Here is a 25,996-nt window from a genome sequence, read left to right on the forward strand (position 1 = left end):
AAAAGGTCCCACGAGGCGATAAGGTACCTATGACGTTAGGCCCCACTGGTGTTAATTTTTGAGCCAATCAGCAATACCATTTTATGTTCTAGCCAATCTCCTGTCCCTGATCGACATGGTATAGTCGATATCGGGCTAGCGCTAGAATGGCGATAAGGCTCGGTATAAGATCCCGATCTCTGAAAGGGACAACGCAACCACGAGATAGAGAAGTGGAGATTTGCGGGGAATTTGTGGGGGAAGGCATGGAGATCCTTTTCTTTATCATTTCCTCCGCAAACTCTTATATATGACAAGGTCTAGCCAACGGTTGGCTTGACAAATATCACCAACTTTGCCACGAACTGTCCATCATTTTTTTGACTACCATTGACTTTACTCTCGCTCGCCCATTCGGCATACCATCTAATATGGGCTCCATCGAGGAAAAGGAATTGCCTCTCGAAACCAAGGTTGCCGATAGCCAGGTTGAAGCCCGCGATGACCACTATATCGACCCAGCCAAGCAGGTCAAGCTGCTGGCAAAGCTAGACCTATGTCTTATCCCAGTCATTATGCTCGTCTACCTTTGCTGCTTCTTGGATCGTTCAAACATTGGTGTGTTGCCTTCAAGGCCTTGAAATTACCCCTTTCTAACCCAAGCCAGGCAATGTCGGGGTAGCTGGTATGCCAGAGACCATTGGTGCAAGTCACTCGCAGTTCTCCATCGCTGTATCCATCTTCTATGCTACCTACGTTACATTTGAGACGCCATCTGCCCTCCTCTTGAAGAAATTGACGCCTCGTTATGTTATTGCCGGGCTGTGTGTTATCTGGTCACTCGCTACCATTTTCTCCGGCTTCATCCAAAATGTTGCTTCTCTGTACGCTACGCGATTGATTCTCGGCGCCTGCGAGGCTGGTCTATTTCCCAGTCTGAACCTGTACTTGACGATGATATACCAGAGAGACGAGCAAGCAAAGCGTGTTTCGTACTTGTTTGTCTGCGCCGCACTTTCTGGTGCCTTCGGCGGTCTCCTTGCGTATGTCATCCTGTTCATGGATGGCCTTGGCGGCTTTGAAGGGTGGAGGTAGGTTAAGAATCCTTTTATGCAATGGGTTATCGCTGACATTTAATTACAGATGGATCTACATTATCGAGGGTCTGTTCAGTGTGATCTGTGCTGTAGTTGTGTACTTCGGTCTCCCAAACGATCCAGGGAATGCCTACTTCTTGAGCAAGGAGCAGAAGGAGTTTATGGCTATCCGACACGAGAGGAACAAGGCCTACAGCGGCAGTGGAGAATTCAGCTGGAAGGAGGTTAAAATAGCCGCCACAGACCCAAAGGTTTATGTCAGGTGAGTTTGCACGGTACTATGCGGAGGCAGCATGGACTGATCAATATAATAGCGGCGCCATTCAATTTTGTCAAGATATCCTTCTGTATGGCTTCAGCACCTTCTTGCCAGCCATTCTCAAGGAGATGGGACATTCGACGCTCCAGACCCAATACCTCACGATCCCCGTTTATATTTTCGGTGGTATCTGCTTCATGATTTTCGCCTACATCTCTGACCGGATGACTCTCCGTAGTCCAGTAAGTCATCCCCCTCTTTCATTGCTGGCTTTTCTAATATGTGGCAGTTCATCTTCTTTGCCAACATCTTTGGCATCATCGGCTACCTTCTACTCCTATTCGTATCCAACAACAGCGTCAAGTTCTTCGCCACCTTCTTGTGCGCCATTGCCGTCTACACAGGCCCAGGTCTCAACGTCGCATGGCTCAACGTCAACATTGCGCCGCATTACCGCCGCGCAACCGCTATCGGCATGCAACAGTCGATGGGTAATACTGCCGGAGTTGTGGCCGGACAAATCTACAGAAAAGCACCCTACAAGTTGGGCCACGGATTCTCGTTGGGTATCCTCTGTTTGTCGCAGGTGCTGATTGTGGGCAAGGCCGTTTATATCAAGAGGTGCACGGCCGAGAAGGCGAAGATTGCAAGCGGCGAGATGGAGGATACGAGGAAGGTGAAGACTGGAGACTGGGAGTTGGATTTCAAATACCATATTTAGATAGTTATATAATTACGAATAAATGTTTATAGCGAAGAGAATGGCTACAGGTAATTTGAATGTCCCACGTAACCACAGTGACTGCAAGAGTCCACGAATTTGACATAATCTATGATATGTCCTGGACGTCTCAGTGACTATTATGATTATTTTTTACATTGGTGCCCCAACCAGGAAGTCCGCGGGGCGGGGACTCAAACTGGGCTTCCGGTTTCTGATGACCAAGATGAGGGAATTCGAAATGGACGTGCCGAGCGTGGCGCGCAGGTCTCGCGCGAGTACTGTGGGCGTTGGGGATGGACGACTTTGGAATATACGGTGAAGGAGAATGTTCCGGGATTGGAGTAGGTAGGACAGTGCATGTGAGATTGGACGGGCAGCAGAGTTACTGTCCGGAGAGAGGGGTGCCGATGACTGTGATGCGCACGAAGAATAAGAAGCACTGAACCGTTCTCATATATATAAAATTATTATAAATTGCATCTCGCGTCATAAGGAGCGTGGGTATCTAATTCGGTCGTTAATTACTCAAGTCACCCATCCAATCTACAGTCGCTGTCATATTCCCCTTCTCTCTTAGATCCCCTCCCCCCAACGTCTATCCTTCAATCCTTCAACCAAACATCACAAATCCAATCACAAACACCACAAGCGCCAGCATACCCCCGACACCACCACCGACTCTCAGCGCTTCGTTGGGAATCGCAGGGACCGTCGGGGTGGGAGTCGGTCCTCCGCCACTCCCAGTAGGTCCCGCCACACCACCACCCCTACCTCTACCACCGCTGCTCGTGGTCCCGGTAGGTACATCACTCGGCACATCTGTCGACGCCCCCGTCTCTGTCGTCCCCGGCTCTTCTATCGTCGAAGTTGGAACTCGGCTACTGCTCATAGTCATGGTCGAATTCATCCACCGCGTCGGCGTAACCGGTACTGCATCGCCTCCCTGCGTCTCCCCCGGCGCCAGGATCGTCACATCCCCACCCCCGTTCTGGCCCTGTCCACCCCCCGGCGCGACAACGCTTTCACTCCCATGCGCATCGCAGAAGTCGATCCACTGCTGATACTGCGGGATAACGTAATCCTGCAGAGTCTTCTGCGTCGCATCCCCATTGTTCACGACACACTGTTTGCAGGCAGATACGTAGTTGAGGAATGCCGACCCAGCCGCGCAGAGAGCGGGGGTCTTGCCGATGGCTTGCCCGGCCGTGACGATGTTGTTGCACTGGGGGAAGCAGATCGCTGGTGCGGTTTCCGGGGCGCGTCTGCGCAAGGCTGGGACGGTGTAGGCGGCTGTGATGGTAGCTTGGCTGGCCCAGTTGCCCGTGGTGATGGTAGCGACGGGGACGCCGTTGACGACTTCAACGACGACGTCTTCGGAGAAGATATCATAGCTCAATCCGAAAGCGAGAGGCGAGAGGGCGAAATACCCGGGCGTGAGAGGGTAATACCCAGTTTCTCCGTACTTCCACTCCACCAGCTTAGCCTTGGGTGCATCAAAGCAGTCCAAGGGGTCGCAGACGTAGTTGCGGGAAGGCGGGTCGGCGAAGACGTCGCAGCCGAAGGGATGGCGAGGGGCGCAGATCCGGCCGGGTGGGCAGCCCCAGGTGTAGTTATCGGGTTGGGGTTTTACGTTGCGGATTGTGGGGGCGGGGACGGCGCAGGTTGAGACGCGGGTGCCGATGTAGGAGACGGAGGCGGTGATGGTGGTGACGATGCCGGGGAGAGTGATTGGGGTGCCCGAGATGGAGGTTACCACGCCAGGGAGGGTTGTGGTGATGACGGGGGCGGAGATGGTGCGGGTTACGACGTCGGTTTTGGTCTCGATGTCGGTCTCGTGGACGGTGTCGGTTTGATGAACGGTGTCGGTCTCGTGGATGGTGTTGGTCTCATGCACGGTGTTGGTATCACGAACGGTGTTGATCTCAGTCAGGTAGGCAGTCGTGATGATGGTAGTCACCACATCCGGCTCAGTGACGGTCGTGATGGCGCCTGCGATGGTGGTGGTGTATGTCACCGGCGGCAGGGTGATAACCTGAGTGCAAGTCGTGACGGACGTCTGGGTAACCTCGTATGTATGCGTGGCAGTGACGGCGTACGAGTCAGTCTCGACGGATGTGATGATATGGATCTGATTTGTTAGCTATTGTCTTGATAATGGTGTTTTGCTCGACTTACCTCGATGCATGTAGCCGTAATCGTAGCGCTGGAGAGGAAGTCAGCCACATCCCATGTATTTTGATAACAAAACCCCTTGATACTCGAGCGCCTCCTTGTCGGACAAAACGGAGGAGCTCAATGCATGCCATCTCGGCGCCGCCACAAAGAAAGACCGCCTAATTGAAGTAAAAAATGATAAACTCACGTCTCTTCATCCACGACCGTCGTAGGCACACTAGAACCCAATTAGCTTCCTATCCACACCCACATCAACGCGGGATACTTGCACAACAGTCTTGGTCTTGGTCTTGTGCTCCGTCTCCGTCTTGGTCGTCGTCACCGTCCCCCCGACCCCAGTCTCGGTAACAGTCTCAAGGCAAGTCGTCGTCTCCGTCTCCGTGACCGTACCCCCAGCTGCGGTTCCCGTGACAGTCACACCTGGCTGCGTCTGCGTAACAGGCGGCAGCGTCAGCGTCCCCCCCGCTGCCGTCTCCGTCACCGTCTCAAAACAGGTAGTCGTCTCCGTCTCCGTAACCGTACACGCCTCCGTCGTCGTCGCGCTGCAGTGGTCTGGGCAGCGCTGTACCGCGACCTTGGCGTCGAGGGGTCCTGTGTCGACGCCGACCTCGAGGGCACGCGCGCGCGGGGCGGTGGTGGGGACGGTGGCGGCGGCGGAGGTGAGGAGGGGGAGGGTAAGGAGGGGGAGGGTAAGGAGGGGGAGGGTAAGGAGGGGGAGGGTAAGGAGGGGGAGGGTAAGGAGGGGGAGGGTAAGGAGGGGGAGGGTAAGGAGGGGGAGGGTAAGGAGGGGGAGGAGAGAGCGCATTGCTGCTGTGATGGGGTGTTTGGGATTCTCCAGCGAGTGTGTGGGGAGTCAGTCAGGTCAACGAAGGTGTTGGTGATCGATGTCGATGGTGTTCCATTTGCTGAATAGAATAGCGAGGGAGAGAGAGAGAGACAAAGGGGGTGGATGTGGGGAGGGAGAACAAAGGGGGTGGGGGGGGATGGGGTTGGGAGGAAGTATATTTTGGCAAGGATGGAGGGTACAGGGTGGAGGGTACAGGGTGCATGCAGCTTTAGAGTTCAGGCTTCAGGCTTCAGGCTTTAGAGTTCAGTGTTGAGGCTTTAGAGTTCAGGCTTCAGGCTCCAGGCTCCAGGCTCCAGGCTCCAGGCTCCAGGCTCCAGGCTCCAGGCTCCAGGCTCCAGGCTCCAGGCTCCAGGCTCCAGGCTCCAGGCTCCAGGCTCCAGGCTCCAGGCTCCAGGCTTTAGAGTTCAGTGTTCAGGCTTCAGGCTTCATGCTCCAGCGTGCATGTCGACGACACGAATGGTGCACAAGCCGCAGTGGTGCCAGGTGTTGGGAGGAAACAAAAAGAGGGATGGATGGCTTACCTTACCATAACCAGGTTGGCGACCGGTGAGGGTGAGATGGGGGTGAGATGGTTAAAGGCTCCAAGAAACCCACTCACCCTTTGCTCGTTTTGGTCCTTTGTTCCTTTGCTCCTTTGTTCCTTTTCTCTTTTCTCCTTTGTTCCTTTTCTCTTTTCTCCTTTGTTCCTTTTCTCCTTTTCTCCTTTTCTCCTTTTCTCCTTTTCTCCTTTTCTCCTTTGTTCCTTTTCTCCTTTGCTCCTTTGTTCCTTTTCTCCTTGCCTCCTTCTCCTTCGCTCCTTCGCTCCTTCTCCTTGCCTCCTTCTCCTTCGCCCCTTCGCTCCTTTGTTCCTCCTTCCGACACCCAATCCCCCTTCCAATACTCCTCCATTGGCCCCGCGCCCTGTCGTCCTATATCTCATCACCTCCCAACAAAAAAAGTGGCCCGCCTGCGCGTGCGATGATGTCTCCGCTGCATCCCATCCCATCCCATCCCTTCCCATCCCCCCCATCCCATCCATCCCTTCCCTTCCCATCCACCTCCTTCCCATCCCATCCACCTCCTTCCCATCCCATCCACCTCCTTCCCATCCCATCCACCTCCTTCCCATCCCATCCACCTCCTTCCTCGTCCATTGCCTCGCTGTCCACCATCTGAAGTTGTGAACCCATCCACCACCGCCACACCATCGTCATCTTTTGTCGCATTTCCTTCCTTTCGGTAATTTTAAAACCATCGGCCCTCTGATGACCACCGTGATGGTTTCACCGTGGCCGCTGGCCCTATCGCTGTTCCTGCCCCTCCCCCTCGCTTGGGCCCAGTCCACGGGATGGGTCCATAACGAGCTTAATACGACCATGTGCACATGGTCCCTGCCTCGCGGTATGATGGATAGAAGCCAATCCATAACTCTTTCTGACAACTCTCAGTGGGCGTCATTCGGGATACGGCCTATATCGACGGTGGTCAATTATACTGGCAGCCTTTGCTGAAAGACGGCTCACCCCATGAGCTTGTCCAAGATCGTAAGTGAGAACCACCATTGCAAGCCCCAAACTAACCAGCCCAGAATTTCATCATGGGCTTGTCTATACCCTAAACTTCAGCACGCCCTTCAAGACCTCAGACAACTTCTCCGAGGTGCTGACGCCCATCACGGCCGTCACCGGTGCCTCAAACGACATCAAGCCGATGTACTACGACGGCGCCCTCCTCGCCAATGACGGCGAGTTCCTCGCATATGGAGGTCTGTTCACTGCTCTCGCGGTCGTATCGGCTCCGGACGCCAGCTCAACATTCGGATACCAGCGCTACTGGTACGGCGGCAACGGTAAGAAGTTTGAGCCGGGCTTTCTTCTCAACACACAAATCACTGCGGGCATCACGCGCTATGTTGGGTTTGGCGCTGGCGTCAGCGTGCCGTCGGAGAATAAGGGCTATTACTTTGGAGGCATGAGCTCGAAGAGCCAGGGCCCGGTCAACTACCCGTCTGGCAATACCACGACTGATCCGACGACGTATTCGAGGGATCTAATCTCGGTCGATATGGCGACGCAGATGGAGGAGGTGTGGACGAACGATACCATCAAGTCGACTGTTCCAGGCCGTGCCAGTCCAGAGATGGTCTGGGTGCCGGTAGGGAAGAGTGGGTTGCTGGTCGTTATTGGAGGTGTCGTTGATCCCGTGTTTGCAAATGCGTCCTTCACTCTCACTGCCGAGAAGATGGCTAATAGCGTGAGTTTTTCTCTTTTATCATCCCATAATCACATCCCACCCCCCAATCTAATCTAACGTTCCCCAGCAACTCAAAAGCCCCGCATTTCTCACCACAGTCTCGGTCTACGATATCGAGTCTAAAAGCTGGTTCCAGCAGGACACGACTGGGGGGCCGAAAGATACGGCCTGGACGCAGGGATGCACAGTTGTTGCCTCGGCCCCCGACGGGTCAAGTCACAACATCTACTACTACGGCGGCTTCGACGGCATCAGTCTGCGCGCACCTTTCAATGATGAAGTCTGGATTCTGTCCTTGCCGAGCTTCACATGGATGAAGGCGGCCGTAGGTAGATCCGGCCACGGCCGCGCCGGCCACCGCTGCATCAAACCCTACCCGGACCAAATGATCGTGCTAGGCGGCTACCCCGCCAACGGCGGAACAGCACAAACTTGTGTCACAGGAGGGATTGTCCAGCTCTTCAACCTCACCTCGCTGGAGTGGATAGACTCCTACGACCCCCGGGTGTGGAGTAACTACACCGTCCCCTCCGTGCTCACCGCCGCCATATCCAGCTCCGCAGCCACGAAATGGCTTAACGCCTCCCTTGCCACAATCTTCAAAACCTCGTATGACACCACGAAAATCACACCTTGGTATCCCTACGCTTACACCAACACCCCTACCGACCCCACAAACCCCCCTATCCCTACCTCAGCCACCGTACCTGCCCCGGGAGGCGGGACGCCCAAATGGCTCGCTCCCGTCCTCGGCGTCGTCCTCGGCGTCGTCCTCCTCTCCGCCCTCGCAATCGCATTCCTCGTCTACCGCCGACGCCGCTACTTCCACCGTCGGGATAGCGCGGCCGCTACGTCGGAGGTGAACCGGAATCGGATACTCAGCTGGGTGTGGGGACATGATGCGAAAGCTGGGACTGTGACGAGTGATGAGACACCGAGTACGGCGTTTGATGACGATGGGACGGGGGCGGGGGGTGGGGGAAGAAGTGGAAGTGGTGGGAGGCATTTGAGCACGGGGACGGTGCCGAGTGTGAATGTGGTGGAGGCGGGGGGGAATATGGTGTATGAGCTGCCGGGGACGACTCAGGTGCAGGAGCTGAGCGCGGCGGGGTTGACGTATGTACCCATCGCTGCTGGGGGGGCGGGGGAACTGCATCCCAGTCCATCAGTAGCCTCAACAGCATCAAGAAGCAGCAAGCCCAGCGCTGATGGGGCGGGCGTGGTCTCGCCCCAAGGGGAGTCTCCGGGGAGGGAAAGGGACTCACAGGGCCTGAGTGTGGGGAGTGCGGCGGAAGGAAGAGAATCCCCCGGCAGCGGCCTCGGCAAAGGAGAACTTGATGGTGGTGCCGGCGCGGGAGAGAGGAGACGCAGCGGACCTGTTACGCCGAGGGGGGAGAGGTGGGGGAGTATGGGTAGTGTGGGGGAGGGGGAGATGAGCTCGACGGGGGGATTGAGTCCGGATGTTGGGTCTGATGGGGGGAGTGCGGGGGGTGCGGGGAGGAGGAGGAAGAGTGCTTTTGGGGAGATGTTGGATGAGGAGAAGTGAGGGGGGAGGGGTGGGCGGGCGGAAAATGGGGAAAAAGAAGGGGGGGTAATCAGGGGTAATGAGGGGGATTATATGATAGGGATCTAGGTGCTAGTTTTAAGATGGATGGGTATGTGGACGTGAAAACTGCTTCTTCATTTCCACACCCCTTCACTTGGTTAGGGGGGGGGGATTCGACAGAATCTCTGTTCGACTGTGGTAGTGTTGTCGTGGGGGGTGTTGTCACCGCCTGGCCTGCTGTCATTGTCGCTGGCAGCGCTGCTATCGTCATTTGCCTGTCTGCTGTCTAGCTTCCTATCACCGTCACCGCCATCACCCGCTCGCAACCCCGCCAAGACCTCGACGTTCATCGCGGCATCGACCGAGGGCTCACCGATCCATTCAGACCATTCTCATCGCCACATATGCAGATAAAGATATTTTCAACATAGATGAAACTAGGCTCTTTTGGAAGATGACGCCAACTCGAACGCTAGCTACTGAAGCTTCGAGTGGGGGAAAGAAATCCAAAGATCGGATTACTCTCGCATTTACGACAAATTCGAGTAGAACTGAGAAGCTAGATATATGGGTTGTGGGAAAGTCGAAGAATCCTCGATGTTTTAAAAATATTAATGTTAAGCGCATGCGGATTCAATATCGATACAATGAGACAAAATGGATGACAGGGCTAATTATGAAAGAATACCTAGACTGGTTAAATGATGAAATGAAGCATCGCAAGATACTGTTATTACTTGATAACTTCTCTAGACATGAAGTCGGAGTTGAACTTGTTAGTGGATTACAAGGTTTGTCGAATGTTCGAATTGCTTGGCTTCTACCAAATACAACATCTCATTGGCAACCTCTTGATTAGGGAATAATTGCAAGCTTCAAACTTAGGTAACGTGCATGTATAACGAAAGTGCCAAACAAGCGAAAGTGCCAAAATCATGCGGTGACCAACCCCCCCAACTAAATGTTAAATTCCTCCACAACAAAACATGCGCCATAAAAATGATGAAAGCAAATTAGTGCTAGCTATCCAAGCTATGCAAAGCGACCCAAATTTGCGCCTTCAAGTTGCAGCTAGGATCTATTCCGTAGACCACCGCAAGCTACGTCACCATTTACAAGGCGTACCTTCACGACGCGATATCCAAGCCAACTTACAGAAATTAAGTAACCTAGAGGAATCAGTTCTTGTTCAGTATATACTTGACTTAGCTGCTAAAGGGTTCCCTCCTCAGTTGTCTATTGTTGAAGATATGGCAAATCGACTACTTGCAACACGCGACGCGCCACGCGTCGGGTCACGTTGGGCTTCAAACTTTGTTAAGCGCCATGTAGAGCTCCGGACACGCTTCCAGCGAAAATACGACTACCAGAGGGCTAAGTGCGAAGATCCAGAAGTCATTCGTGGCTGGTTTGAGCTTGTATGGAACACAATTCTAAAGTATGGCATCAACAATGCAGATATCTACAACTTTGATAAGACTGGGTTTATGATGGGCGTCATCTCAAGCGCAACGGTAGTAACGAGCTCAGATGGGCGGGCAAAGGCAAAAAAGGTGCAGCCTGGCAATCGGGAATGGGTTACAGTAATCCAAGGCGTTAGTTCTCAAGGTTGGGCAGTGCCGCCATTTGTCATTGTGGCAGGTAAAAACCACCTTGCATCTTGGTATGAGAATAGCGGATTTCCAGCAGATTGGGTAATCGCTGTTACTGCAAATGGCTGGACTACAAACGAGAGAGGTATGGATTGGATTCAGCATTTTGAGAAGCACACAAAGCCCCGGAGTGTTGGTGGTTATCACTTGTTAGTCCTTGATGGTCATGAGAGCCACCACTCAGACAAGTTTGAGGAGTACTGCAAAGAACACAACATTATTACGCTTTGTATGCCTGCTCACTCTTCCCATATACTCCAACCACTTGATGTTGGCTGTTTTGGCCCATTAAAGAGAGCTTACGGTCGGCAAATTGAAGATATGATGCGGGCTCATATTATTCACATTACTAAGGATGACTTCTTTCCTACCTTCCACGCTGCATTTAACATTGCAATGACAGAAAGCAATATTCAGGGAGGGTTCCGAGGTGCTGGGCTTCTTCCATTTAGCCCTGAGAGTGTAATATCTACACTTGACCTTAGGTTTAAGACGCCAACACCTCCAACCTCTCACCCAAACACCGCTCAACCATGGGTTTCTCAGACACCAAATAACCCAACTGAAGCTGTATCACAGTCTACTTTCATTAAAAACTGAATTGCGCATCATCAAAATAGCTCTCCAACCTCAATCTATGCAGCTGTTGACCAGTTTACAAAGGGTGCATCGCAAATAATGCATCAATTAGCATTGTTAAAAGCAGAGAACCAAAACCTGCGACAGGCAAATGAAGTGCTAAGCAAGCGCCGGAGAGCTAAAAAAACACGACTACAGCAAGGAGGATCACTTAGTCAACAGGTAGCACAGGAGCTACAGGACGAGAGGGACGTTGTGCAGCAAGTAGAGTAAGAAATAAGGGCAAGTAGTGGTCGGAAGCCAAGGGAAGAAACCCATGCACGTCGCTGTGGCAAGTGTGGTGAGACTGGACACAATGCGCGCACTTGTCAGATTGTAATAGACAGGTCTGAGGAAGAGGACTCCGAGTAGTTTTAATTAATTTATATTGTTGTGGTGGATTTATCGCAATTCTTATGGGGTAGTCGCGATATTTTGGCATTTTCGCTTGTTTGGCACTTTCGTTATACATGCACGTTATCGAAAACAATTGATTAATTACATGTTGCGCTAGCTCGAGGCTAATAAGAACCCTAATAAAACAGTTAATATTCTAAAGGCGATACAGTGCAGTCGACTTACGTGGGAAGTAGTGTGCGCCACGGGGGACCGTCGGTTCGGAACATTTCCAGACTGGACCGCGGTCTGGTCTGGAAATATTGGAAAAACCGACCAGACCGGTGCGGTCCCCCAACGGTTCCTTGGCAAACCAACACGTGCAATCTGTCACGTGCGTATATTCAAATCTACGATAACTTCACAGACAGATATATTTAGTGTAGTAAACGAATATATTTGGTATCTACTTCCCCCAGTATTGGTTCCTCCCTTCCTTACTCAAAGTAGCTGCCCTGGGAACTGGAACCCCGTCATATAGAGCCTCATTGATTGCACCAGTTTCATGTCCTTCTGCTGAATGGTAACACGCTTTGCGTGGATCGCAGCAAGTTGCGTCACTGTAATGATTACTATAATGATTACTATAAAATGGATGTTCACTTACTCTCAAACCCCTTGACCAAAGTGGTCTCAGCTGCTTCTTGTAGTGCAGAAACTGCAGTCGCTTGGATTCGATAGGGCGATTTCAGGTCAACCATGATCTCTTTGATGAGGCAGACGAATGGCGCATGGGGAATGAGTAGCTCTGTTGTTTTCTGGTATCGCTTGATTTGACGAAGTGCAACAACTATTTGATGTCAGTAAGAGCTTTATAGTAATAAGTATAGTAATCAACCTACTGCCTGGCTTGGAACGACGCTTCTTCGCCTTCATCACAGTCTTCCCACCCACTGGTGCCTTCCTTGGGGCTTTGCTGGCCGTATTCTGGTGAACTTGTTTCTGGCGAGCCATGCTGGATATCTTGGGTTCTTTCTGGCTCAGTACTTGGCCTGGTGCAAGAGTTGGGATTGGGCCTCGGGAAGCCTTGGGCTAGGTTGGAGGAGGTGATTGATGTTGTGGTTGACGCTGGCTAGAGCGCGTTGGTGTAGTTGGAAGGCGATGGCGACCCATGAACTTAGGACCCCTAGTACCGTCTTGTGCCGTTTCGGAATCTGAACTTGAAGTCACAGGGTCCGCGTCGTCATAGGGCTCGTCATCCATATTGCCCTGACGAGGTGTTACTATAAGTATTACTATAATATAAGAGGAGTGGTTCACTTACCAGTCCACCCGTGAGTGGCTTGTCACATAATAACAGAAAGGTTGAGGGAGGAAAACCCAAATTTGGGTGGGTGTTGTGTTCTGGGTGAACTGCTGGCTCGCTTGGCGAAATATATTGAGCTTCACCCATTATATGGTAATAGGCGTATTAAGTGAATTCTACCATAACAATACACAACAACAATAGGAATCCTAAGCTTCTGCCACCACCCCAAACTTCCTACTTCTGCCACCACCCTGAGCTTCCTACTTACTGCTACCACCCCGAGCTTCCTTCTTCTGGATTTCCGAGCTTCCTACTTCTGCTACCACCCCGAGCTTCCTTCTTCTGAATTTCTGAGCTTCTACCTCCACAGTCGCCTTCTTCTGTCCACCCACCCACCCTCCACCACCAAGGTAAGTCTTTACTCCCTCCTACCATCAATTACTTTATAGTAACCATTATAGTAATCACCCATCACCCACCATGGTCGGAAAGCGCAAAGAATCAACCGAGAAGTCGACCAACGAGAAGGCTTCCCGAGGCCCAATCCCAACTCTTGCACCAGGCCAAGTACTGAGCCAGAAAGAACCCAAGATATCCAGCATGGCTCGCCAGAAACAAGTTCACCAGAATACGGCCAGCAAAGCCCCAAGGAAGGCACCAGTGGGTGGGAAGACTGTGATGAAGGCGAAGAAGCGTCGTTCCAAGCCAGGCAGTAGGTTGATTACTATACTTATTACTATAAAGCTCTTACTGACATCAAATAGTTGTTGCACTTCGTCAAATCAAGCGATACCAGAAAACAACAGAGCTACTCATTCCCCATGCGCCATTCGTCTGCCTCATCAAAGAGATCATGGTTGACCTGAAATCGCCCTATCGAATCCAAGCGACTGCAGTTTCTGCACTACAAGAAGCAGCTGAGACCACTTTGGTCAAGGGGTTTGAGAGTAAGTGAACATCCATTTTATAGTAATCATTATAGTAATCATTACAGTGACGCAAGTTGCTGCGATCCACACAAAGCGTGTTACCATTCAGCAGAAGGACATGAAACTGGTGCAATCAATGAGGCTCTATATGACGGGGTTCCAGTTCCCAGGGCAGCTACTTTGAGTAAGGAAGGGAGGAACCAATACTGGGGGAAGTAGATACCAAATATATTCGTTTACTACACTAAATATATCTGTCTGTGAAGTTATCGTAGATTTGAATATACGCACGTGACAGATTGCACGTGTTGGTTTGCCAAGGAACCATTGGGGGACCGCACCAGTCTGGTCGGTTTTTCCAATATTTCCAGACCAGACCGCAGTCCGGTCTGGAAATGTTCGGAACTGACAGTTCCGAACCGACGGTCCCCCGTGGTGCACACTAGTAGGAAGCACTTAAAGCACCAAAAATCCAGAAGTGTTGGTGGCGATCAACTCTCATAAAAAAACCAGAAAATATGGATATGCGTCAAGATAATACTGCTGAGGTCAAGGAACTAGGAATGGAAGTTGCAAGGCTACTAGGAGATGTCATGCCAATTGCAGATTTTCTCAACCCTATAGGCGAAGAGATAGTTGACAGAGATGAAGATATTTTTGAAGCTGTAGTACAGAGATACACTATTACAGAGGAGGATGGGATTGCAGACAGGGATGAGGAAGGGGAAGAGGAAGAGATCTGACCATCACTTGCAGACGCAAGCCAGGTGCTGAATACCCTTCAATTATTTGCTTCCCTCGCTGAAGATGGAGGTCAGATTTCAGTAATAAAGGCATTAGAACAGATTGGCAAGGATATCTCGCAAGAGAAAGTCGCGAAGAGTACCTAACGTTTACTAGATGGCTGGGTGTCAAAGTAGCATACATTTTTTTTTTTTTTTTACATATATTCCTCAGATTTCCGTGAACCTCCACATAAGGATATCCTCACTATAAGGATGCCACACCCGGTCCTGAGGGCATCCTTATATTGAGGTTCAACTGTATATCAATTTTGCTATTTTGGTCTTAGTGTTGCCTTAATCGTTCTTTGTTGGCGTAATGTTTAGTATATAGCTCCTAGAATTGACTGTAATGTTGGTTGCACCAGATGTGAGAATCTAGCCACCCAAGGAAAGGGATGATTTTACTAAGACAACACACTGTCTTAGGAAACAGAGCCAAAGGGTTGTATCTTAGACTATTCCACAACGCAGCAATCAGTTGTATGATGTAGTGGAGTGGTTTAGACAAGTTGTACAAATGTTGAGTCTGAGAACTTAGGGATAAGTCAGAGGTTAGCACCTCACTGACTTTTCAGAAACAAGGTAACAAGATCAATGCTTGGAAGCTTGGAAAAGACGTAGAAGTATGTGATAGTTAATTTACTGTATTGTCTGCTTGCCCTTTCTTAAGGAAAGGGCAATCCTATTTATGCTAAAGGAGTGTAGTTCTCTCATTTTCCAAGACTTTCCATGACTAACCAGGCTTGGTAACTGTAGTCGACGTAAGAGAATCCCATAGAACCATCTCCTAGGTTCCTAGCCTATAGGAAGTGAAAGGAGGTCCAAGGTCAGCGTACCCCTATAGACAAATTATGTCATAACTTAACCAATCTTGTGGGTAACTAAGGAGCGATGATGTGTAATGAATCATAGAGGGTTGTAGAAGCTTTTGGAGCTATGATGTGTAATGAATCATAGAGGGTTGTAGAAGCTTTTGTAGCTATTGTTCATGTTCCTAGGCCTCTAGTTGATAGAGATATGTCATGTGTAGTATTAGCCCAGTAACTAAGGAGTGATGTCATGTAATGAATCATAGAGGGTTGTAGAGATATGCTATGTGGTCATATCGGCCCAGTAACTAAGGAGCAATGACGTGTAATGAATCATAGAGGGTTGTAGCAATCGTTGAGTAGTATTGCTCCTGTTGTTGGTGTGACAAGCCAAAATATGTATAGTGACTTGTAGGTTTGAGGAGGAGATTTCTAAGTTTGCTCTTGAGTTTGATAGCAAACTGAGTGCAACGAATGTCAGTATGACACACTGGCCCAATGCGTTCCATGACTATCAATCGACCTTATTGAGTCGCTTTCACCAAACCAAGGTGCGAGGGCGTTTCCTCAATCATACTGTAGCCACCATTGCGCGATCTCAGGGTTTCACAGGCCTCCAGCTAGCACATTCAACTTTGAGAAGAGGGGATAGACCTATTATGAACGCTTCAGATCTCCTACAGCACCTGACCTTCAGGAGTCCCAAAATGAGATGGATCATAAAGGATATTATGGAGCACTGCATGAAGCCAGACAAGGATGGAAAGAGGAATAAACTCTTGTGCTCTGAAGAGATACCAGTCTCCACTTGGTATGTAGAGATGGTTTGCAAGACCTTCTACATTCGAGCAGAGGTGTTACATGCTGGACTGACCGACCCTCACTCTAGCCTTACCGTACTCATTATGATGTATGTGGTTCATCCCAATTAGATGGTGCATGTCACCGTGTTTGTTCGATAACAACAGCAATCAACCTAGTTGAAGGATACAAAAAAGATGAAGAGAGGAACCCCCGTTGGGTCAATCTCCTTAAGTACCCGAAACGGGTCCAACTCGGATAACCTACCCTAATGCTCCCCACGTGACCGTAACCTGCCCGACTCCGATGCTTTCCATCACTGAGGGCTTTGGCATCCTTACAATTATCGTCCAATCGGAGTAAGAGCCCCCCCTACCCATGGAACATGTACAGAGGAGGGTGCTAATCCATATGGAGGTTTCTCAGAAAAAGAAAGTCACGATAGTTAGACTATCTGTGCTAAACAGCCATGATGCCTGGCGAGAAATTAAGCAGATTGACAAGAACATCATTGATATTCTGACCAAGCTCCGTTCTCCCGAGTCATTCCAGGCCATTGCTGATGCACTAAACAACATGTGAAACGAGGTTGTGGCTGCTCATCTCTCTCCTGAGGGCCAGATACTATTGGCTGGGAAAGAAATTCTTCCTTTGCAGCTTCACGATCATCCTTCGTGCCTGTCCTAGAGGATGTTAATTTGATTACTCCTGCTCCTACGATTGGTGATTCTACCGCTGAGGATTGGACTAGCGACGAAGACAAACCAGGGCCATCATTTACTCCAGTTAATCGTCCTCTTCTGAAGAGGAAGCATGCGATGCTAGCAAAGACTGTTCGTTCAGCTCATGGAAAAGAGGTGCCTTCCTCGTCTAGCGGCCCTTCTGGAGAGTATATCCCACACGGGATTGATAGCGAATCTGATAATGACATCAACGCTATAATTGCCCCTGGTGATCTAAGTGATGATGACAATGGGCCTGAGCTTACACCTACTGATTACATTAAGGATTTCAAGAAGTTGTAGATGAAGCTTACCCCTGAGGAGAAAGTTCTTTACGACCAAGATGAACTTGATTTTCTTGTGTTGTTAAGCATGGACCCAAACCATGTGTAGAGATCCAGGGTACCCTTGACTCAGCGGTTGCAGAGCGTGGATTACGCCTCGTTATTCTTGATGCTCCAGCCAGTTTAAGACAAGGGTTAAGGTCTCCCCTGACATTAAATACAATGCCCTTCTTGACCATAACTAAGACAGCGAGGAGCCCTTCTTGTCCCCAGCATTTTCAACAACTTACGATATCGGAAGGAGCTTGGCTCTGAGGCGCTTTGTGTGGATGCTAGCACCAATCTCTGAGGTTGTGAGCACGATCGCTACCACCCACCTTAATGCTAGCTCTGTTCCAATGACTATGGACTCTCCTGTACATGTACAGAATTGTACTGCCAGACACTGCTCCTACTGTCAAGTCCTACGGTATTAGGATGTTGAATGTAGTAGACCCAGTCAAAAGCCATGATCCGGTTCTTAATGAGGTTCTGATGGATACGACTCCTGACAGACCATTGAGTCCTTCTCTTTCGACTGCTCATTCTGAATAAGGCAGTAGCAGCTTTACTTCAGTACCCCTTTTTACAGCAATGTTTTATGGCGTATGGCTAATAGTGGAGGATTTGTGGTCATGGATGGATTTTCTACCGTCATTGTATATTAGAAAACCGTAAATAGGATAAAGTAAATCACATTTGTTCTGGAATATTATGATTTGTATATGACATGTGTATGTTCATACATAAGGAACGATATTGTATTGAATTTATATGGAATAGTTTCGAAACAATCCTGTCATAATGACGATACTATTGTACAGCTATTTCCATACTCTCTCATAGAGCACTTAGTTTATTAGCTCAGTTTTGAAGGATATTTGGTGCCATGGATATCGCTTGAGAGGCCTATCATAGTGTTGAATATTGTTACGGTGGAGATATTGTACTGGGCAACTAGTCCTGGACTGGTCTGGCGAGCATCATATGGCCCACAAATCACCCATGTAAAATTAGGCCAGCAAACCGTCTAAAAAAATGGGCCGTCGCCCGTAAGGTAGTTGTGGAGCACGGCACCAATCGGCGTTTGGTGCTAGCCGCGTCCGGGATGCCCATTCTCACCCGTTCGGTAGGGCCCAATCCATGTGACATATTCAGTACTCGCCGGCACTTGGCGCCTACTGAACGCCAGTCGAGCTTGGTATCCATGGACTGGAATTTGTCAGGCAGAATGTCGTGCTCACCGGCGCTGGGCTTTTGGAGTCAGGCGTCCATCGATACTCGGGGAACACCAGCCATACCGACCATCCAGAGTGCGAAACTCGTCAGTGTCCATCAGCGTCCGCCGAATATCAGTTCCCATAGCGCAGCGCTGGAGTATGGCGCGAGTCGCGCTTGGTCTGCCTCGAGTATAAATTGACATATTTACATATTTCTTCGTTTTATGGTACCGCGACCGCCCGCGCCCGATCGGATTGGTTGTGCTGTATTCAGCTATGCTGCTCACGATTTTCATTGTCCGGGCTACTCATTGGCGTTTGGTCTCTCCACCGTGACGTTGGACCAGGCAGGCTCGCGGAGCTTACGAAAGACGTGGGGCGTCACAGAGTTTGGCAGTGCGAGCCGCGTTGAGAATATCCTGGTCTATACAAAGGCTCCCCTGGCTTCACGGATGTGGCTTTCCTGCGCTTGTTTCACTCGAGCTATGCCTATACAATATTTATTATTTGGCTTCCGACGAGTACTTGGCGAGCGTCTGTCTAATTTGATACAAGTTTTGCAAGGGGTACGGGTGCGCCTAGCGTTGTGACCGGCAAACGATAATCATAGTCACGTAAAGATTTTAGGAATGACAACGATTGTATTGTATCTAAGCACCAGATTCTCGAGTAACTCGTGGCCAGCCCTGGATGCCTAAATGATTGCTGTCCGAGTTACCAAATGAACGCCTAACTGCCACAAAAAAAATGCTTCCACACTCTCCCCCAATCTCGCCACATCCTCCGCCCAAACCCACTGGAGGGTTTCAGGAGGGGTTCAGCGTAAGGTGACAAATAAAATATGCCCGATGTGATGACCTGCGCGTGCAATAAAGAAAAAAAAAGGCAACAAAAATAATCTTTTGTTTGAAGGGCCGGCTTTTTCATTATGACGATGTGGCCGTCGGGCAACGGCAGACAAACGAGACCAGAAGACCAGAAGACGGCAAACAAGCTTCTGATGCTTTGTCTGGGCTTCATTAACTTCGCCGGAACAGAAAAACAAATCCACTTTGCTCCAACCACGAGAAATATCACCTAATCGAAAACCAACCCAGTTCGACGAGAAACGAGGTGACACAATTTACTATAACACCATCAATGATCGTCAATGCAGAATGAAGTTGGATTGAAGCATACTTGACCTGATGGAGGTTGGTTCGTCAGGTGCATTTGTGCCAGCCAGTTTGCCAGCGTGGTAGTCTGTACCCGGATGGCTTCGGTTTGGTCCGCTGTGGCTGCGAGTTGCTTCACCGCGTCCTCGTGCTGCATCGCTGTCTGTTCGCGAACAGCCGTAGTTAACTCGGTCTGTGCTGTCATCAATAGCTTGAAGTTTTTGTTAACATCTGCTGTTTGCTCGTCTGTGGCTGCCGTTAAATCAGCAAGCAGGACACTTTGCTTCTCATGGCAGTTAGTAGCAGCAGCTGTCTGTACTTTTGCCGTATATAGATGGATCATCGAGTGATCCCATAGGCTTGCTTCGAGGTGGGCCTGTATTTCGGATGTCCTGACATCTACACTCCTTAGTGACCTGACAGTATATGAACTGAATATATTTGCGTTTTGGAGGGACGCAATTAATTGCTGTCGACAGCAGCGGAAAAGTTGCTGCAAATGTGCCCCATTGTCATCATTATCGTCAAGAGCGATGAGGTCCTGCGCCGCAGACTGTAGATCTCGTAATAATATGATACAGCGATCGGGCACCTATCTGTATTAATATTTGAGAAGACGTGATTTGTAGCATGGACTTACCTCTAGACATGTATTGTTATCTTGTGCACAAGTAATGCAACTGTCTTTGCCTGGTGCAATTTCACACGACAGCGACGAGTTTGGATCATCCTTGGCTGCACATCTAACGCAACAGAATATATGCACTTCATGCATAGTATAGTCTTGAATAATGCTCGCGTCATCGTTGGTCTGTCTGCCCTTCCCTTTGTTGGCCCCCTTCTCGTTTGATGTAGGTTTGCTAGACCTAGCACTTTCGTCGACTCGCATGCGTTTGGATCCGTCTGCATTTCTGTCATATGTAGGCTCGTTGGTCTGGATGCCTTTGTTTTATTAGCTTTTGAACTCACAATGCCATATTTAGTTGACAAACAAACCTCCGCTCCCGTTGTATGCAATGCTCTTTCTATTGTTGGTGGCATTCTTTCCGCTTTGACCGACTTCATCAGCTCGTCCTACTGTGTCGGGGGCAGTGGCGCATTGAGCTGATACACGAGGGTGCTCGAGCATAACATCATCATCAGATCCACCGATCTCAATCTCGTTGGTATACTCTTGGGCCTTAGAAGTGGATATATTCGTGGTAGCCTCAGCTACCTCCGTGATCATCATTAGCGAGCGCTAGAAATGAATTAGTCAAATGACATGTTGTATAAGAACTAGAAATCAAACCATTTAGAGCTGTATTGTGTACGAGGTGTTTGGCGTCTGTGGATGAATATATTTAGTTGACGAGAGGTAGAAAACAAAGTCGTTGTTCGAGATTTGATGGCATATGTAAGAGATAAGAAGCAATGGCATATTTACGGAGGGAGTCTATAGCCACAATTTTACAGTTTGTATGCTTATCAACCTTCAAATTCACTTTGGGTGGAGGTTCATTATTTTACAGATATTAAAAATGCACGACAATCAGGATTCATTCTCTAGCTCCATTATCTACGACTCTCCGTTGCCATCAATCAGAGTTACTATTCGTGCAATCATGGCGTTCCATAGTCAATTCCCAGTCCCGCATTCTCTTCCACATGATCAACTCCTCATCCACGTCCCCTCAACTGCCTGGACTGGCTTCTCGGTTGGCCCGGATCGCATCACATAAACCTTTCATCTGTGTGCACAAAGCACTGTTTGTCGTCCGGATAATCTCCTCCATACTTCGAAGCTGCGCGAGATGAGCTTCCTGGAACGCCTTATCCTCATCTCTCTTGCTCTTGTCGGTTGCCCGCTGATCATTGTAAATTCGTTTGACGTCGTCACGGAGGCCATTCACAGCGATTGTTGTCCGGTCAATCGAGTCCGACACTTTAGTGGCGATATGTGCAGCCGTTTCGGTCATTGCAATTTCGTCGTGACGCTGTATCTTCGTCTGCGATGGGATGCTGCTCCTGTGCAAAGCAACATCGTTCGACATAATCTCCGGTGGATTGCAAACCATCAGATCGAATTGGGCTTGTACAGTGTTCAGGCGGTTGGTGGCGGCCTGGTTGGTAGTGTCCTGCAAAACTTGGGTTGCAGAGTCTCTGAGCATTTTCAGTTGGGCGAGGCATCTCTTCGGGACCTATATAAATGTTAATTATCATAGTTTCGAAGGGTTATCATATGACTTACAATGGTACAGTTAATGCCTTTTGTAGTGCAGTCTATGCATTTTAGAGCATGATAACCTTTCCAGCATTGCAAATTTGGGACTTTGCTGTACAGTGCAGCGCACTGCACGCACGGGATTGACGTTCTCTGGCCCGCATTCTCTAGGTGGTCTGGAATTACCACTCGTGAAGTGGACTTGTCGAGATTCTCAACAGGAGTCTGGATTGGTGAAGGTTGTTCGTTGTGGACCTTCTCGGCATCTGAGGGAGTTGATTGACCACCTTCGGAGACATTAATGCGAATGTCCCGAGTAGCATGGTTGGCAACACTTGGTTGGTTGACGACTTGTATAGCAGAGGGCTGATTTGCCGCGTCTTGCGTCACGAAATCCTTGCCCTTTGGGGAGAGTGTGATGTTCGACAATTCCATACTAGCGGGCGCATCCTCGGCAGTGGACACATGATGGCCGATTTGGCCGACTGGCGCAAGAGTTGTAGTAACCAATTGCTCATCCTCCTGAACGACCTTGAGTGCACTAACGCGGTCGCCTTGAGCGGAAGCCTCGCAATTTTGCTCTCCGTCAACGGGCACATGGTTATCGTTCCGGCTAACTGGTCCGGGAGTTGTTGAAATTGGTTGTTCGCCCTCTTGAATGACTTTAGGTGCACCAACGCGGTCGCCTTGAGTGGTAGTCTGGCAAAGTTGCTCCGCGTTAACAGGCACAGGTTGATCGCCCTGGCCAGTGCCATGCGCCGTAACGGTTGTAGAGGTGCCACCTGGAACATCATACGTTTGCTGGTCCTGAGACTGGTTCGTCGGCGATGTAGTAGAAGTCGTCCTCATGTCGTTGCCGTGTCGCTCTACCATCCTTTGGTGTTCGCCCTCCTCAGTAACCTGACCTCTGAGACTGGTACCTCTGCCGTGCGGGCGCCCGTCTGTATGGTTGGTAAACATGCTATCTCCCTGTTTCTTCTTCTCAATGTTTTCTTCGTGTTGAAGGCCAACATCCACATGTGCTTCCATAAGTTTGAAGCGGGCAGCGATTTCCGCTTGAGTGAGTCGTCGGTTTAGCGGAGTTGGCTTAGTACTCTTCTTCTCCGTCTTCTTTAGCTTGGCAGCGCCACCGGTTGCCTTCCTGTCCGCCTTCTTCTGCCTCTTTGTCGTGGCTCCGGTATCAACAGGGGATGTTGCCCTCCGTTTTTCCTCGTCAGGGGCCACATTGCCTAGCCCGCGGGTTTCCATTGTTCCTATCTATACATTTCAATGTCAGTATTGAAAGATGGAAATGAGTTTGAGACAAATACAAGTAAAGAGGACTCTTGGTCAACTTCAGTTTGTGGTATGTAGATTTAAAAGACGAAGGCAAATAGAATATAACTAACCTATCAGACACTCGGCCTATATCAGTAGATCGTGAGTTGAAGAAGTTCGGCACTAATAACCCTAAATGACAAGTGGTGATTCCAGTTTGCGATCTGTAGATGAAGTCGGTTTTAGTTTTAAAAACAATGCCAGAAGATAACCAACCTGTCGGATACTCGGGCAGTGTTGTTAGCTCATGGGTTGAACTTCAGCGTTACGTGATGAAGATGACGGAAGGTGTAGTAGTTTGTTTTGAGTTTGGATCCGCGAGGGTTTGTGGATCTAGTGAGACAACCAAATTGATTTAATTTGAATGCAGCCTGCAGAGTAGCTCTCGTTACTATAAGGACAATTATAATAAACATTTATTTAATTTCGAAAGGTGCTGTACTGTCATTGGTCAATTATCATATATGGGTGGACAACCGCGGTAAATAGTTTAATTCCACGTGATTATCCACAAGCGCGAGACGTGGTCAAGTTTATTTCAACATCATGCCATCCAAGTGCTGGGATCGACAAAACAGGACGTCTACTGAAACAGACGATTCAACTACTTGTGCATTTATAACTATCGAATTGTCATGGCATCATTTTGTAATAGAAATAAGTAAATATAGTGTTTTGAATTACTTATAAACTAAATGCGAGACACGTTATGCATCTGCATATCAAGTTTGTCGTTTGGAACATGATAAAAAAAGAAATATAATAATGAAAAAAAAAAAAAAAAAAAAAAAAAAAACTAAGAAAGAACGAAAGAACGAAAGAACGAAAGAACGAATATTATCTCGTTTGCATCTCCTTTCCATCTCATCATAAAATGTAGTATGCACGAAAAAAAAACTATAAAAGCATTCTGTAATATCCACCCCTCATACTATAATGAGTCGTGTTGGTCATGTCAGTCGTTTCGAGGAGCCTCTTCGGAGGAGGTGTATGCAAATTAAATATGAATGTAGCTGTGTATATAGTTGGAAATAATGTCAAGACAATTGTGAATGGTGCATACCAAGAAGTTGTGCGTATATTACTGCGTTGTCTTGGGCTTCTTAATTCCAAGGCTCTCCATCTCGAGGCCGGTCCTTTTCTTCCCGCCTTTTCTTCCATTCCTGGTGTTGATTATGGCAGTCCCCGTGACTGGATTGCAATCTTCCCCGTACATTCTCTCCAAGAGGCCAGGGTAGTGGTTAGGGTTCTCGAGCTTCTCCCGCTCGATATGTTCCTTGTGGTTGAACCCATCTGGCAAGTTTTTTTCCATTTCAAGACCAAGTTCAGTTGAGACACTACTGTCATCGTTCCCACTATCACGAAGCTCCAGTGTTTTTCCGGCAAGAAAATGCTTGAGTGTCAAGTAGACAGCTTCTGTGGCTTTTTTCGTCTGGTTCTCCTCCATATTCTTCATCATCGCCATGACGCCCGCCATGGCTGTTACCAAATCCAAGTTCTGTGCCTTCAAGTCCGCGACTTCTGCCTTCAAGTCATTCATCATGGAATTTAGGCTCGTGTGTCTCATTTTCAAAACTGTCATGTTGTCATCAATCGTCTCTTTCACGGCCGCGGTAATGACTCGTTTTGCATCACTACCTAGCCGCAGTTGTAGGATAGGGTGTTTGTCGTCTGCTATTGTTCCCATTAGACCATTCGCTGCCTGGAGATGCAAAGATAATAAATTGAGATTTTTGTCTAGTATTGGCCTTGAAGACTGGATATTATTCTCGCTGCCATTCTGAAAGTGGGTTCGTGGCATGGAGCAAGTCGTCGTTGAACTAGATTCCTTTTGTATGTCCTTTGTAAGAGTTGTGTCCTGCGCGCCGAGGTTGTCCTCGACAAGTTCGCCCGAGACCAATTCTGAGCGGCGGACAGGTGATGTAGTCCCCTCAGGGGCTGTAGGACTACCACCAACTTTGTTGATTGTAGCAGGAACAGCAAGCATGCCTTGAACGCCTGACTCCAGTGTCGATTGTTGGCTCGTTCCAGGGGCACCGGCGTGTCCATCGTTTGCCTCGGGGGCGTCGGCCGCGCTACTTCCACCAATCTCTGCCTGATGGTCTGGCACTGCGGAGGGGACAGTTGCGGTACCAGCCACTATCGAGTTGTACTCTCGCTGTTTCATGGACTTGTTCTTTCGTAGTCGTGCCTCCGATTCATACTTCTCCAAATAGGCATCCATGATTGCTCGATCTTCCGGTAGCAAATCACTGATCATCTTCTTAATGGCCAGTTTTCGGTACCGGACTGCTTGACCTAGTGATTCTGTGCTCCTCCCAGGCTGGGCATCAACGTCGTTATCCATCTTATTGGCCGAGGATCTACATTGACCCTAGTTAGTATAATATAGCAATGAGAACTTTGTGCACATCAAAATAAGCAGGATAGACCCACAATGCCGAAAAATGATTGTTGTCAAATTGGTGTTTAGGCGCCGAATAATTGTAACCAAGCAAAATCGTCACCAACCGCGGTCGAGGCCTCCTGTACACCCTCGGGTCAGCATGAGGTGAATTCGAATGGTTCGTGCCCGTCAAAACGGGTGGAAAGGGATGGTAAAATATTCCAGACGTAGTATCCGCGAAAAGGGTTTGGCATGACAGCTCATGGCACGAGAGCTTCCTGGAAAACCTCGAGTCAGTATAGTGAATATAACAAATCTGCGTTCACCAAAGCGCGCGGAACGGACTTACGATGCTTAAACAGCCTGGTTGATGCGGTGAGGTCCTGCTATTGACAGTCTAAGTTGGAACGATGTGAACTTGATGACCTCGAAGAACTCTTGTGGATCGGAAAGGGATAGAGAGAGCACTCACAGATTTCTCGGTATTAAAAAGAAGTTCATCCGTAAGTGGCTGCTGAGGCTTCAAGGTGATATGAATCGATTTAACATTTCGGAGGAGGTGAAGTATGTTGG

At 49.3% G+C, this 25,996-nt stretch overlaps 10 protein-coding genes across 10 annotated transcripts; 4 read left to right on the forward strand and 6 right to left on the reverse strand.

The window, feature by feature from the left end:
- Positions 1-293: 293 nt before the first annotated feature.
- On the forward strand, positions 294-2,107 carry VC83_02062 (uncharacterized protein). The gene is made up of 5 exons (XM_024465732.1): positions 294-597; positions 647-1,070; positions 1,123-1,338; positions 1,391-1,577; positions 1,625-2,107. The coding sequence occupies exons 1-5, from the start codon at positions 411-413 to the stop codon at positions 2,054-2,056; spliced, it is 1,446 nt and encodes a 481-aa protein (XP_024326666.1). The 5' UTR covers positions 294-410; the 3' UTR covers positions 2,057-2,107.
- A 426-nt stretch (positions 2,108-2,533) lies between these two features.
- On the reverse strand, positions 2,534-5,205 carry VC83_02063 (uncharacterized protein). The gene is made up of 4 exons (XM_024465733.1): positions 4,504-5,205; positions 4,422-4,451; positions 4,235-4,262; positions 2,534-4,187 (listed from the first exon to the last, which is right to left on the reverse strand). Exons 1-4 carry the CDS (start codon positions 5,037-5,039, stop codon positions 2,670-2,672), a joined length of 2,112 nt encoding a protein of 703 aa, XP_024326665.1. The 5' UTR covers positions 5,040-5,205; the 3' UTR covers positions 2,534-2,669.
- Positions 5,206-6,182: 977 nt separating this feature from the next.
- VC83_02064 (uncharacterized protein) lies at positions 6,183-8,859 on the forward strand (the record flags this gene model as incomplete). Its single annotated transcript, XM_024465734.1, has 2 exons — positions 6,183-7,313; positions 7,381-8,859. The coding sequence occupies exons 1-2, from the start codon at positions 6,771-6,773 to the stop codon at positions 8,857-8,859; spliced, it is 2,022 nt and encodes a 673-aa protein (XP_024326660.1). The 5' UTR covers positions 6,183-6,770.
- A 150-nt stretch (positions 8,860-9,009) lies between these two features.
- VC83_02065 (uncharacterized protein) lies at positions 9,010-9,209 on the reverse strand (the record flags this gene model as incomplete). The annotated part of the gene is made up of 2 exons (XM_024465735.1): positions 9,010-9,012; positions 9,054-9,209. 2 exons carry the CDS (start codon positions 9,207-9,209, stop codon positions 9,010-9,012), a joined length of 159 nt encoding a protein of 52 aa, XP_024326659.1.
- Positions 9,210-11,966: 2,757 nt separating this feature from the next.
- VC83_02066 (uncharacterized protein) lies at positions 11,967-12,728 on the reverse strand (the record flags this gene model as incomplete). Its single annotated transcript, XM_024465736.1, has 4 exons — positions 11,967-12,085; positions 12,133-12,315; positions 12,368-12,517; positions 12,659-12,728. The coding sequence occupies 4 exons, from the start codon at positions 12,726-12,728 to the stop codon at positions 11,967-11,969; spliced, it is 522 nt and encodes a 173-aa protein (XP_024326662.1).
- Positions 12,729-13,254: 526 nt separating this feature from the next.
- Positions 13,255-13,887, forward strand: VC83_02067 (uncharacterized protein; the record flags this gene model as incomplete). Its single annotated transcript, XM_024465737.1, has 3 exons — positions 13,255-13,486; positions 13,539-13,721; positions 13,769-13,887. 3 exons carry the CDS (start codon positions 13,255-13,257, stop codon positions 13,885-13,887), a joined length of 534 nt encoding a protein of 177 aa, XP_024326661.1.
- Positions 13,888-16,509: 2,622 nt separating this feature from the next.
- VC83_02068 (uncharacterized protein) lies at positions 16,510-17,123 on the forward strand (the record flags this gene model as incomplete). The annotated part of the gene is made up of 2 exons (XM_024465738.1): positions 16,510-16,676; positions 16,739-17,123. 2 exons carry the CDS (start codon positions 16,510-16,512, stop codon positions 17,121-17,123), a joined length of 552 nt encoding a protein of 183 aa, XP_024326658.1.
- Positions 17,124-19,500: 2,377 nt separating this feature from the next.
- On the reverse strand, positions 19,501-20,834 carry VC83_02069 (uncharacterized protein; the record flags this gene model as incomplete). The annotated part of the gene is made up of 4 exons (XM_024465739.1): positions 20,809-20,834; positions 20,514-20,757; positions 20,158-20,459; positions 19,501-20,109 (listed from the first exon to the last, which is right to left on the reverse strand). The coding sequence occupies exons 1-4, from the start codon at positions 20,809-20,811 to the stop codon at positions 19,501-19,503; spliced, it is 1,158 nt and encodes a 385-aa protein (XP_024326657.1). The 5' UTR covers positions 20,812-20,834.
- Positions 20,835-21,066: 232 nt separating this feature from the next.
- Positions 21,067-23,427, reverse strand: VC83_02070 (uncharacterized protein). The gene is made up of 4 exons (XM_024465740.1): positions 23,254-23,427; positions 23,109-23,201; positions 21,748-22,977; positions 21,067-21,697 (listed from the first exon to the last, which is right to left on the reverse strand). The coding sequence occupies exons 3-4, from the start codon at positions 22,966-22,968 to the stop codon at positions 21,191-21,193; spliced, it is 1,728 nt and encodes a 575-aa protein (XP_024326894.1). The 5' UTR covers positions 22,969-22,977; positions 23,109-23,201; positions 23,254-23,427; the 3' UTR covers positions 21,067-21,190.
- Positions 23,428-23,833: 406 nt separating this feature from the next.
- VC83_02071 (uncharacterized protein) lies at positions 23,834-25,566 on the reverse strand. The gene is made up of 2 exons (XM_024465741.1): positions 24,101-25,566; positions 23,834-24,050 (listed from the first exon to the last, which is right to left on the reverse strand). Exon 1 carries the CDS (start codon positions 25,382-25,384, stop codon positions 24,119-24,121), a length of 1,266 nt encoding a protein of 421 aa, XP_024326895.1. The 5' UTR covers positions 25,385-25,566; the 3' UTR covers positions 23,834-24,050; positions 24,101-24,118.
- Between the last annotated feature and the right edge of the window lie 430 nt (positions 25,567-25,996).

The sequence above is a fragment of the Pseudogymnoascus destructans genome (genome assembly GCF_001641265.1).
Source record: "Pseudogymnoascus destructans isolate 20631-21 unplaced genomic scaffold scaffold_4, whole genome shotgun sequence".
NCBI lineage: Eukaryota > Fungi > Ascomycota > Leotiomycetes > Thelebolales > Thelebolaceae > Pseudogymnoascus > Pseudogymnoascus destructans.

What these genes read in the sequence shown, in the direction of transcription:
- VC83_02062 (XM_024465732.1), top strand. Translation starts at nt 411, where the DNA reads ATGGGCTCCATCGAGGAAAAGGAATTGCCTCTCGAAACCAAGGTTGCC. An exon ending in GGCGGCTTTGAAGGGTGGAG is followed by an intron (nt 1,071 to 1,122) that starts GTAGGTTAAGAA and finishes ATTTAATTACAG; the next exon opens with ATGGATCTACATTATCGAGG. An exon ending in GACCCAAAGGTTTATGTCAG is followed by an intron (nt 1,339 to 1,390) that starts GTGAGTTTGCAC and finishes TCAATATAATAG; the next exon opens with CGGCGCCATTCAATTTTGTC.
- VC83_02063 (XM_024465733.1), bottom strand. Translation starts at nt 5,039, where the DNA reads ATGCGCTCTCTCCTCCCCCTCCTTACCCTCCCCCTCCTTACCCTCCCC. An exon ending in ACGGTCGTGGATGAAGAGAC is followed by an intron (nt 4,263 to 4,421) that starts GTGAGTTTATCA and finishes CTTCCTCTCCAG; the next exon opens with CGCTACGATTACGGCTACAT. An exon ending in TTACGGCTACATGCATCGAG is followed by an intron (nt 4,188 to 4,234) that starts GTAAGTCGAGCA and finishes CTAACAAATCAG; the next exon opens with ATCCATATCATCACATCCGT.
- VC83_02070 (XM_024465740.1), bottom strand. Translation starts at nt 22,968, where the DNA reads ATGGAAACCCGCGGGCTAGGCAATGTGGCCCCTGACGAGGAAAAACGG. An exon ending in AAGGCATTAACTGTACCATT is followed by an intron (nt 21,698 to 21,747) that starts GTAAGTCATATG and finishes ACATTTATATAG; the next exon opens with GTCCCGAAGAGATGCCTCGC.
- VC83_02071 (XM_024465741.1), bottom strand. Translation starts at nt 25,384, where the DNA reads ATGGATAACGACGTTGATGCCCAGCCTGGGAGGAGCACAGAATCACTA.